Raw genomic sequence first — 12228 nt, forward strand, 5'->3', positions numbered from 1 at the left:
TACCCAGAAATAACCACCACTAACATTTTTCAGTATTTCCTCTTAGTCTTTCCATGTAATTAAGTGTTCTTAAAAAGAACATAGTTCTTTCCTCAATTTCTCTATGGCACTCTGTTATACATCATAGTATATTTCATCAATGGCTTGTTTGGGGACATTAAAATTGTATTCTTGTGAATTCCCTGGTTGTCCAGTGGTCAGGACTCCACACTTTCCCTGCTGAGGGCCCGGGTTCAATCCCTGGTTGGAGAACTAAGATCCCACAAGCCACGTGTTGTGGCCAAAAAAAGAAAATTGTATTCTTTATTTTTGTTTTATGTTGTCTCGTTTTGTTTTGTAAAACTACTCTTAACAAAACATCCTTGTGACTAAATCTTTACATACCTCCTTGTATTTTCCTTAGGACAATTTCTTGCAAGAATAATTGCTTTGTCCAAAAAAAAAATCTTTCTTAGGCCTCTTATTAACATTTAAAAAATTGTGATAAAATATACATATTTTAATCACTTTATAAGTAAAAATGCAGTGGCATTAAGTACATTTACAACATTGTGTAGCTATCACCACTGGCTATTTCCAGAACTTTTTCATCATCTCAAGCAAAAATTCTCTACCCATAAAGCAACTCCCCATTCCTCTTCTCCCAGGCCCTGTTAATCTCTACTCTACCTATTATCTCTATGAATTTGCCTATTACAGGTACCTAATTTAAGTGGAATCATATAATATTTGTCCTTTTGTGTCTTGGTTTTTTTTCCTAACATCTTTATTGGAGTATAGTTGCTTTACAATGTTGTGTTAGTTTCTGCCATATAACAAAGTGAATCAGCTGTATGTACACGTATATCCCCATATCCCCTCACCCTTGCATCTCTATCCCACCCCTCTAGGTGGTCACAAAGCACCTAGCTGATCTCCCTGTGCTATGCAGCTGCTTCCCACTAGCTATCTATTTTACATTTGGTAGTGTATATATGTAATGCTACTCTCTCACTTTGTCCCAGCTTACCCTTCCCCCTCACTGTGTCCTCAAGTCTGTTCTCTAAATCGGCGTCTTTATTCCTGTCCTGCCCCTAGGTTCATCAGAACTGTTTTTTTTGTTTGTTTGTTTTTTAGATTCCATATATATGTGTTAGCATACAGTATTTGTTTTTCTCTTTCTGCCTTACTTCACTCTGCATGACAGACTCTAGGTCCATCCACGTCACTACAAAAAACTCGTTTTTGTTTCTTTTTATGGCTGAGTAATATTCCATTGTGTATATGTGCCACATATTCTTTATCCATTCATCTGTTGATGGACACTTAAGTTGCTTCCATGTCCTGGCTATTGTAAATAGTGCTGAAGTGAACATTGTGGTACATGACTCTTTGTGAATTATGGTTTTCTCAGGGTATATGCCCAGTAGTGAGATAGCTGGGTCGTTTGGTAGTTCTATTTTTAGTTTTTTAAGGAACCTCCATACTGTTCTCCATAGTGGCTGTATCAATTTACATTCCCACCAATAGTGTGAGAGGGTTCCCTTTTTACCACACCCTCCCTAGCATTTATTGTTTGTAGATTTTTTTTGATGATGGCCACTCTGACTGGTGTGAGGTGATACCTCATTGTAGTTTTGATTTGCATTTCTCTAATGATTAGTGATGTTGAGCATCCTTTCATCTGTTGTTGGCAATCTGTGTATCTTCTTTGGAGAAATGTCTATTTAGGTCTTCTGCTCATTATTGGATTGGGTTGTTTGTTTTTTTGATATTGAGCCGCATGAGCTACTTGTATATTTTGGAGATTAATCCTTCTCAGTTGCTTCGTTTGCAAATATTTTCTCCCATTCTGAGGGTTGTCTTTTCGTCTTGTTTATGGTTTCCTTTGCTGTGCAAAAGCTTTTAAGTTTCATTAGGTCCCATTTGTTTATTTTTTTTTATTTCTCTAGGAGGTGCGTCAAAAAGGATCTTGCTGTGATTTATGTCATAGAATGTTCTGCCTATGTTTTCCTCTAAGTTTTATAGTGTCTGGCCTTACATTTAGGTCTTTAATTTATTTTGAGTTTTTTTTTCTTTGTGTGTATGGTTTTAGGGAATGTTCTAATTTCATTCTTTTATATGTAGCTGTCCAGTTTTCCCGGCACCACTTATTGAAGAGACTGTTTTTTCTCCATTGTACATTCTTGTCTCCTTTATTAAAGACAAGGTGACCATATGTGTGGGGGTTTATCTCTGTGCTTTCTATCCTGTTCCATTGATATATATTTCTGTTTTTGTGCCAGTACCATACTGTCTTGATTACTGTAGCTTTGTAGTATAGTCTGAAGTCAAGGAGCCTGATTCCTCCTGCTCCGTTTTTCGTTCTCAAGATTGCTTTGGCTAGTTGGGGTCTTTTGTGTTTCCATACAAATTGTGAAATTGTTTTTCTAGTTCTGTGAAAAGTGCCATTGGTGGTTTGATAGAGATTGCATTGAATCTGTAGATTGCTTTGGGTAGTATAGTCATTTTCACCATATTGATTATTCCAATCCAGGAACATGGTATATCTCTCTATCTGTTTGTATCATCTTTAATTTCTTTCATCAGTGTCTTATAGTTTTCTGCATATAGGTCTTTAGTCTCCTTAGGTAGGTTTCTTCCTAGGTATTTTTTTCTTTTTGTTGCAATGGTGAATGGGAGTGTTTCCTTAATTTCTCTTTCTGGTCTTTCGTTGTTAGTGTATAGGAGGAATGCAAGAGATTTCTGTGCATTAATTTTGTATCCCGCAACTTTACCAAATTCATTGATTAGCTCTAGTAGTTTTCTGGTGGCATCTTTAGGATTCACTATGTATAGTATCATGTCATCTGCAAACAGTGACAGTTTTACTTCTTTTCCGATTTGGATTCCTTTTATTTTTCTTCTCTGATTTCTGTGGCTAAAACTTCCAAAACTATTTTGAATAATAGTGGTGAGAGTGGGAAGCCTTGTCTTTTTCCTGATCTTAGTGGAAATGATTTCACTTTTTCACCACTGAGAATGATGTTGGCTGTGGGTTTGTCATATATGGCCTTTATTATGTTGAGGTAAGTTCCTTCTATGCCTACTTTCTGAAAGGTTTTTATCATAAATGGGTGTTGAACTTTGTCAAAAGCTTTTTCTGCATCTATTGAGATGATCATATGGTTTTTATCCTTCAGTTTGTTAATATGATGTATCATATTGATTGATTTGCATATATTGAAGAATCCTTGCATTCCTGGGATAAACCCCACTTGCTCATGGTGTATAATCCTTTTAGTGTTCTGTTGGATTCTGTTTACTAGTATTTTGTTGAGGATTTTTGCATCTATATTCATCAGTGATATTGGCCTGTAGTTTTCCTTTTTCTTGACATCTTTGTCTGGTTTTGGTATCAGGGTGATGGTGGCCTCATAGAATGAGTGTGGGAGTGTTCCTCCCTCTGCTATATTTTGGAAGAGTTTGAGAAAGATAGGTGTTAGCTCTTCTGTAAATGTTTGATAGAATTCGCCTGTGAAGCCATCTGGTCCTGGGCTTTTGTTTGTTGGAAGATTTTTAATCACAGTTTCAATTTCAGTGCTTGTTATTGGTCTGTTTATATTTTCTATTTCTTCCTGGTTCAGTCTCGGAAGGTTGTGCTTTTCTAAGAATTTGTCCATTTCTTCCAGGTTGTCCACTTTATTGGCATATAGTTGCTTGTAGTAATCTCTCATGATCCTTTGTATTTCTGCAGGGTCAGTTATTACTTCTCCTTTTTCATTTCTATTTCTGTTGATTTGAGTGTTTTCCCTTTTTTCTTGATGACTCTGGCTAATGGTTTATCAATTTTGTTTATCTTCTCAAAGAACCAGCTTTTAAGTGGTTTTTTTTTTTTTTTTTTTGCTTTTGCTGTACATGGGCCTCTCACTGTTGTGGCCTCTCCTGTTGTGGAGCACAGGCTCCGGACGTGCAGGCTCAGCAGCCATGGCTCACGGGCCCAGCTGCTCCGCGGCATATGGGATCCTCCCGGACCGGGGCACGAACCCATGTCCCCTGCATTGGCAGGTGGACTCTCAACCACTGTGCCACCAGGGAAGCCCCAGCTTTAAGTTTTATTGATCTTTGCTATTGTGTCCTTCATTTCTTTTTCATTTATTTCTCATCTGATTTTTATGATTTCTTTCCTTCTGCTAACTTTGGGGGGTTTTTTTGTTCTTCTTACTCTAATTGAGATTTTTCTTATTTCTTGAGGTAGGACTGTATTGCTATAAACTTCCCTCTTAGAAGTGCTTTTGCTGTGTCCCATAGGTTGTCGGTCATTGTGTTTTCACCGTCATTTGTTTTTAGGTATTTTTTGATTTCCTCTTTGATTTTTTCAGTGATCTCTTGGTTATTTAGTAGTGTATTGTTTAGCTTCCATGTGTTTGTATTTTTTTACAGTTTTTTCCATGTAATTGATATCTAGTCTCATAGCGTTGTGGTCGGAAAATATACTTGATACGATTTCAATTTTCTTAAATTTACCAAGACTTGATTTTGTGACCCAAGATATGACCTATCTTGGAGAATGTGCCATGAGCACTTGAGAAGAAAGTGTATTCTGTTGTTTTTAGATGGAATGTCCTATAAATATCAATTAAGTCCATCTTGTTTAATGTATCATTTAAAGCTTGTGCTTATTTATTTTCATTTTGGATGATCTGTCTATTGGTGAAAGTGGGGCGTTGAAGTCCCCTACTATTATTGTGTTACTGTCAATTTCCCCTTTTATGGCTGTTAGCATTTGCCTTATGTATTGAGGTGCTCCTACGTTGGGTGCGTAAATATTTACAATTGTTCTGTCTTCTTCTTGGATTGATCCCTTGATCATTATGTAGTGTCCTTCTTTGTCTCTTGTAATAGTCTTTATTTTAAAGTCTATTTTGTCTGATATGAGAATTGCTACTCCAGCTTTCTTTTGATTTTTATTTGCATGGAATATCTTTTTCCATCCCCTCACTTTCAGTCTGTATGTGTCGCTACGTCTGAAGTGGGTCTCTTGTAGACAGCATATATATGGGTCTTGTTTTTGTATCCATTCAGCCAGTCTATGTTTTTTGGTTGGAGCATTTAATCCATTTACATTTAAGGTAATTATCGATATGTATGTTTCTGTTACCATTTTCTTAATTGTTTTGGGTTTTTTATTGTAGGTCTTTTTCTTCTCTTGTGTTTCCTGCCTAGAGAAGTTCCTTTTGCATTTGTTGTAAAGCTTGTTTGGTGGTGCTGAATTCTCTTAGCTTTTGCTTGTCTGTGCACTTAGTATGATTTAGGGAGCCTCCCTCCTAATGGGGGGGTTGTATTCCTGTCTTGCTGTTTGTTTGGCATGGGGCATCCAGCACTAGAGCTTGCTGCCCGTTGGGTGGAGCTGGGTCTAAGCATTGAGACAGAGATCTCTGGGAGAGCTCTCGCCAGTTGATGTTAGGTGTGTCCAGGAGGTCTTTGGTGGTCTGATGTCCTGAACTCGGCTCTCCCACCTCAGGGGCTCAGGCCTGTCCGCTGGCCGGAGCATCAAGACCCTGTCAGCCACATGGCTCTGAAGAGAAGGGAGGAAAAAAAGAGAGCAATAAAATAAAATAAAATAAAGTTATTAAAATAAAAAAATCTTTAAAAATATTATTAAAATTTAAAAAATTAAAAAGTAATAAAAAGAAAGAGAAGAGAGCACCCAAACCAATAAACAAATCCACCAATGATAACAAGTGCTAAAAACTATACTAAGATAAACATAAAAATCAAACTAGTCAGTCACATACAGCAAACCCCAAGTCTACAGTTGCTCCCAAAGTCCACTGCCTCAATTTTGTGATGATTCCTTGTCTATTCAGGTATTCCACAGATGCAGGGTACATCAAGTTGATTGTGGAGATTTAATCCGCTGCTCCTGAGGCTGCTGGGAGAGATTTCCCTTTCTCTTTGTTCGCACACCTCCTGGGGTTCAGCTTTGGATTTGGCCCCGCCTCTGCGTGTAGGTCGCCAGAGGGCGTCTGTTCTTTGCCCAGACAGGACAGGGTTAAAGGAGCAGCTGATGCAGGGGCTCTGGCTCAGTCAGGCCAGGGGGAGGGAGGGGTACGGAATGCGGGGCGAGCCTGTGGCGGCAGAGGCCGGTGTGTGTTCTCCTGGGGAAGTTGTCCCTGGATCACGGGACCCTGGCAGTGGCGGGCTGCACAGGCTCTCGGGAGGGCAGGTGTGGAGAGTGGCCTGTGCTTGCACATAGGATTCTTGGTGGCGGCAGCAGCAACCTTAGCATTTCATGCCCGTCTCTGGTGTCTGCACTGATAGCTGCAGCTCGCGCCCGTCTCTGAAGCTCATTTAGGTGGTGCTCTGAATCTCCTCTCCTCGCGCACCCCAAAACAATGGTCTCTTGCCTGTTCGGCAGCTCCAGACTTTTCCCCGGACTCCCTCCCGGCTAGCCATGGTGCACTAACCCCTTCAGGCTGTGTTCACGCCGCCAACCCCAGTCCTCTCCCTGGGATCTGACCTCCGAAACCTGAGCCTCAGCTCCCAGCCCCCACCTGCCCCGGTGGTTGAGCAGACAAGCCTCTCAGGCTGGTGAGTGCTGGTCGGCACCAGTCCTCTGTGCAGGAATCTCTCTGCTTTGCCCTCTGCTCCGTCTCTCTGCTTTGCCCTCTGCAGGAATCTCTTTGCTTTGCCCTCTGCTCTCCTGTTGCTGCGCTCTCCTCCGTGGCTCTGAAGCTTCCCCCACCCCAACCCCGTTTCCACCAGTGAAGGGGCTTCCTAGTGTGTGGAAACTTTTCCTCCTTCACAGCTCCCTCCCAGAGGTGCAGGTTCCATCCCTATTCTTTTTTTTTTTTTTGGCGGTACTCAGGCCTCTCACTGATGTGGCCTCTCCCGTTGTGGAGCACAGGCTCTGGACGTGCAGGCCTAGCAGCCATGGCTCACAGGCCTATCCGCTCCGCAGCATGTGGGATCTTCCCAGACTGGGGCACGAACCTGTGTCCCCTGCATCAGCAGACGGACTCTCAACCACTGTGCCACAAGGCAAGCCCCATCCCTATTCTTTTGTCTCTGTTTTTTCTTTTGCCCTACCCAGGTTCGTGGGGAGTTTCTTGCCTTTTGGGAAGTCTGAGGTCTTCTGCCAGCATTCATTAGGTGTTCTGTAAGAGTTGTTCCACATGTAGATGTATTTTTGATGTATTTGTAGGGAGGAAGGTGATCTCCACGTCTTACTCCTCCGCCATCTTGAAGGTCCTCCCCTTGTGGACTTTCATGTTTTACCACTCTTGTATCCCCAGGATAAATCTTACTGGGTCATGATGTGTAATCCTTTTTATATGTTAGTTCAGTTTTCTAGTATTTTGTTTGGGATTTTTGCATTTATATTCATAAAATGTATTGATAATAGTTTTCTTTTGATGTCTTTGTCTGGTTTTAGTGTCAGGGTGTCAAAGAATGAGCTAGGTAGTGTTTCTTCCACACCTATTTTTTGAAGAGTTAATGAAGGATTGGTGTTAATTCTTCTTTAAATTGTGGTAGAATTGGCCAGTGAAGCCATCTGTTTCTAGAGTTTTCTTTGAAGAAAGTTTTTTCATTATTAATTCAGTCTCTACTTATAATAAGTCTGTTCAGATTTTTCTGTTTCTTCTTGAGTTGGTCTTGGTGGTTTTTCTAGGAAATTGTCCATTTTATCTAGGTTGTCTAATTTGTTAGCATATAGTTGTTCATCATATTCCCTTATAATCCTTTTTATTTTTGTTAAGGTTGGTAGTAATGTTCTCTATTTCCTGATTTTAATTTGAGTCTCTCTCTCTTTGTCTCTCTGTATCTTTCTGTTTTTTGTCTTTTTGGTTAGACTACCTACATGTGTTTCAGATTTTTTAATCTTTTCAAAGAACCAACTTTTGGTTTTGTTGAGTTTTCTTTATTTTTTTTCTATTCTCTATCACTTCCTGTTTGTGCAGAGCCTCAAGATTAGCCAGAGGTAAGAGCTTAGGGCTTTTTCTGTTCTATCATGAGCATGCATACAGCTCTGGGCAGGCATGAAGCCATATCATGCACTTTGCCTTCTAGATTCCCAGGAATAAGTTAGAGCATTCCAAAGCCCCTTTTGGATATCCCATTCCCCAGCTTTTTATTTTAACCCTTTATTAGCCTATTGTTTGGCCCAGTTGTTATCCACTGCCTCAGGCAGATGCATGTTCAACAACTGCTTCTGATTTTTTCAAGGAACATTTTTTCAAGGAAAGACTGTTTGCCTTGGGTGAGCTCTGTGTCAGGTCAAATAAAGACAGCCTTATGAGTGCAGTTTTCCAGGGAATGACCAGACGGGTCAAATAATGACAGATCTCTGGGAATGGGACTGTGAAGGCGCTCCAGCCCCATTCTGTTTCCTCCCATGGCTGCTAGGTGCTGCTTTTCACCATGATTGCTGAGTGTTGGTTTTTCAGGCTTCTGTAAAGCTGAGGAGGAATGGGACTTGGACGATTTAAAATGCCACAGAGCTCACTGTTTTTACTGAGATTCAACCATTTCATTAAGTAAAGGCTTCCTGAATTGCTGTAAGCTTTTGGTGCATTTTCAGAGTTCTGAAAAATTGATTTTGATGATTTTTGCTAGTGTTCTTGTTGCTTTTATAGAGGAAAGCATTTTCGGAGAGCCTTGCTCTGCCATTTTCACTGATGCTCCTCCCATTATGGCTTCTTGAACAGGAAAGTGATGGAGTAAAAACTGAACTTGAAGTCAAATATTGTACCAGATCTGACAAAGGATTGACGTACTTAATATACAAACCTATAAGAAAAGTGTTGAATTATAAAAATGAACAATGGGGGCTTCCCTGGTGGCGCAGTGGTTGAGAGTCCACCTGCCGATGCAGGGGATGCGGGTTCATGCCCCGGTCTGGGGGGGATCCCACATGCCGTGGAGCGGCTGGGCCCGACAGCCATGGCCGCTGAGCCTGTGCGTCCGGAGCCTGTGCTCCACAACAAGAGAGGCCACGACAGTGAGAGGCCCGCGTACCGCAAAAAAAAAAAAAAAAAAAAAAAGAACAATGGACATGAAAAGATGAATCACAGAAAAAAATACAGATTGATAATAAAGTTTAGAAAAGGAAGTTCAATATCAAAGAAACTCAAATTCAAACCATGAGATACCATTTTCACTATCAAATCAGCAAAAGCAATTTTAATTATTACAATTCTTAGTATTGGCAAAGGAGCAGTGAAGTAAACATTCAAATGCTATAGGTCAGAAAAACAAATTGGTACAGTCAATTTCTGGAATACAATTTGGCAGTAATATCAAGTCATTTAATAATAATATTCAGGGGAACCTCTTAGTTGTGCACGGAGAAAGAACGATTTAAAAATGGGTGATGTTGAGAAGGGCAAGAAGATTTTTGTTCAGAAGTGTGCTCAGTGCCATACTGTGGAAAAGGGAGGCAAGCACAAGACTGGGCCAAATCTCCATGGTGTGTTTGGGTGAAAGACAGGTCAGACTTTCAGATTCTCTTACACAGATGCCAACAAGAACAAAGGCATCACCTGGGGAGAGGAGATGCTGATGGAGTATTTGGGGAATCCCAAGAAGTACATTCCTGGAACAAAAATCATCTTCACTGGGTTTAAGAAGAGGGGAGAAAGGGCAGACTTGATAGCTTATCTCAAAAAAGCTTCTAATGAGTAGTAGTTGGCCACTGCCATATTTATTACGAAACAAATGTCTCATGATTTTTTATGTGTACCATATTTAAATTGATCTCATACACTGCAATTCAGATCATGAATGGCTGAGGTAATATTTCTGTCCTGATTTAAATAAGATTGGTTTGTGGCTAAAAGAATATGATCAGCTTGGACTTCCCTGGAGGCACAGTGGTTAAGAATCTGCCTGCCACGGCAGGGGACACGGGTTCGAGCCCTGATCCGGGAAGATCCCACATGCCACGGAGCAGCTAAGCCCATGCGCCACAATTACTGAGCCTGCTCTCTAGAGCCCGCAAGCCACAACTACTGAGCCCGTGCGCCTAGAGCCCGTGCTCCGCAGCAAGAGAAGCCACCGCAATGAGAAACTTGCGCACCGTAATGAAGAGTAGCCTCCGCTCGCCACAACCAGAAGAAGCCTGCACGCAGCAACAAAGACACAACACAGCCAAAAATAAATAAATAAATAAAAATTTAAAAATAAATAAATAAATTGCTGTTAAATATATATATATATATATATATATATATATATATGCACCTAAATGGCATGTTGATTATTTAAAAAAAAAGAATATGGTCAGCTTTTTGAATTTTGATAGTGATTCCAGTTCAAGTACTATCCTTTCCCCTTCTAAAGAGATGATTAAACTTGAATAAGAAATGTTAAACTTTTCAGGCATATAGTGAATGCCTTCTCAAACCCTATAGGAGATTGGTTTTATATTTAGATTTATATAACTGTTTATATTAATATATTTAAATATTGAGAAGATCTCTTCACTGTCTCATAGAACAGCAAGATTTACCTGTGTTTCAAGTTGTGTTCATTCGCCTGTTAAGGCAAGGGCTGAAGATACACTGGCAATGTCCACTTTCTCTTTTTGGTCTTAACTATGCCAATTTAATTAAAATTCTCTATCTATCTAAAATATTGCCTTTTACTTAATGAAAGGCATTTTAGTGTGGTTTATGTATAGCATCAAATAGAGAATATTTAGTACTTCTTACACACATACCACAAAAATAATAATATTCATTGACCAAATAATTTAATTTCTATGTATCTTTACTGAGAAAATAGTAAACCACTTGGATGAAGATTTATATACAGAGATATTCATTGCATTGTTATATATAATAGTGAAGAGTTGAAATCAGCCTAAATGTTCAATAATAGAATAGCTAAATAATTTATAGTATATTCAATTTAATAGATTTTTTACAGTCATTAAAAATACTGTTTTAGAAGACTTATTTAATGGCATTGAAAATGTATAATATAACGTTAAGTGAAAAATCAAACTTTAATATACAGTTTGGTCTAAATTTTAGAAGGGGAAAAAGGAAGGAAATACAAACACAAAAAAAGTACATCAACTTGTTAATGGTGGTGATCTCTAGGTAGGTAAGATACAGGAGATTTAATTTTCTTCACACCTTTCCATTCTTCCCAGATTCTATACATTATGGGTTTATTAACTTTATAATAAGGGCTATGGCCAAATGTTATATAAAAGTAGTGATCTGACATTTGTATGGAAGATAGATTAGAAGAAGGAGAAAGTTAGGGTGGTAGTGGGAATGGAGAGGATAAAAAAAATCTAAAAGTCATTTTAGGAATTCCCTGGCAGTCCAGTGGTTAGGGCTCTGCGCTCCCACTGCAGGGGGCACAGGTTCAATCCCTGGTCGGGGAACTAAGATCCTGCATGCTGCATGGTGCAGCCAAATAAATAAATAAAAATAAAAATAAAAAAACATTTTATAAGAAGAAACTCTAGGATGTGAAGACAAATTGGATGTGGCAGATAAAGGGTTTCTAGCGTGATCAAAATTAAGGTAGCAAAGAAGAGAATCCTATTTAATAGAGGAAAGATTTAGTTTTAGACACAATTGAGGATGATTGACATCTAAGGGATGTTCTCCTGTAGGTAGTTGAAAATACGGATGAAGTTTGTTTCTCCAATGTTAGTATGTCCTTGAAAGTATGTAGTGTTTTTTTTAAGACTTGGCAATAATTAATATTTTTTACTCATTGAAATCAGTCTAAATTTAGAGAGGTTTTACTTATTGTATGCTATGTTCATGATATTATTGCTTCATTTTCCTTGAATGTACCGTGTAAAATAAGTGATTAGCAAACGTTAGTGTGACTTCACCTTGTTTTGCTTTGGACTGGCTCAGAGTTCTCATGTTTCCGTTATGATTACTCTCATAGTTGTTGTTATTGCTGAAAATTACTATGTTTGAATAAGAAATGTAATTATTACCCCAACAATATTTATTTTTTATTTTTCTATGAATTTTAGGCAATGAACATTTTGACTTCAGTATTGCTTCTGTATGCAAAAGAGGAAGAAGCTTTTTGGCTTCTGGTTGCTGTATGTGAACGAATGTTACCTGATTATTTTAATCGTCGAATCATTGGTAAAAAACAAAACACGTATACATATACGAACACATTTCTTTTCTAAACAATTTATAGGCCTCTTGTCTATCCAGTTACCTATCAAATGGAAGAACTGATAATTAAGTTGCAAAATATACAAAATGCAAGCAATATCAA

General features: G+C 39.0%; 1 protein-coding gene and 1 pseudogene across 4 annotated transcripts in view; both read left to right on the forward strand.

The window, feature by feature from the left end:
- Nucleotides 1–12228, forward strand: part of TBC1D8B (TBC1 domain family member 8B) — an 86645-nt gene that overhangs the window by 55894 nt on the left and 18523 nt on the right. For all 4 annotated transcript variants that reach the window (XM_032619868.1, XM_032619870.1, XM_032619869.1 and 1 more), the window contains exon 11: nt 11972–12089. In XM_032619868.1, the coding sequence (XP_032475759.1) occupies nt 11972–12089 (118 nt within the window). The remainder of the gene's footprint in view (nt 1–11971; nt 12090–12228) is intronic.
- Nucleotides 9006–9851, forward strand: LOC116747539 (annotated as a pseudogene).

Source organism: Phocoena sinus, chromosome X (assembly GCF_008692025.1).
Source record: "Phocoena sinus isolate mPhoSin1 chromosome X, mPhoSin1.pri, whole genome shotgun sequence".
NCBI lineage: Eukaryota > Metazoa > Chordata > Mammalia > Artiodactyla > Phocoenidae > Phocoena > Phocoena sinus.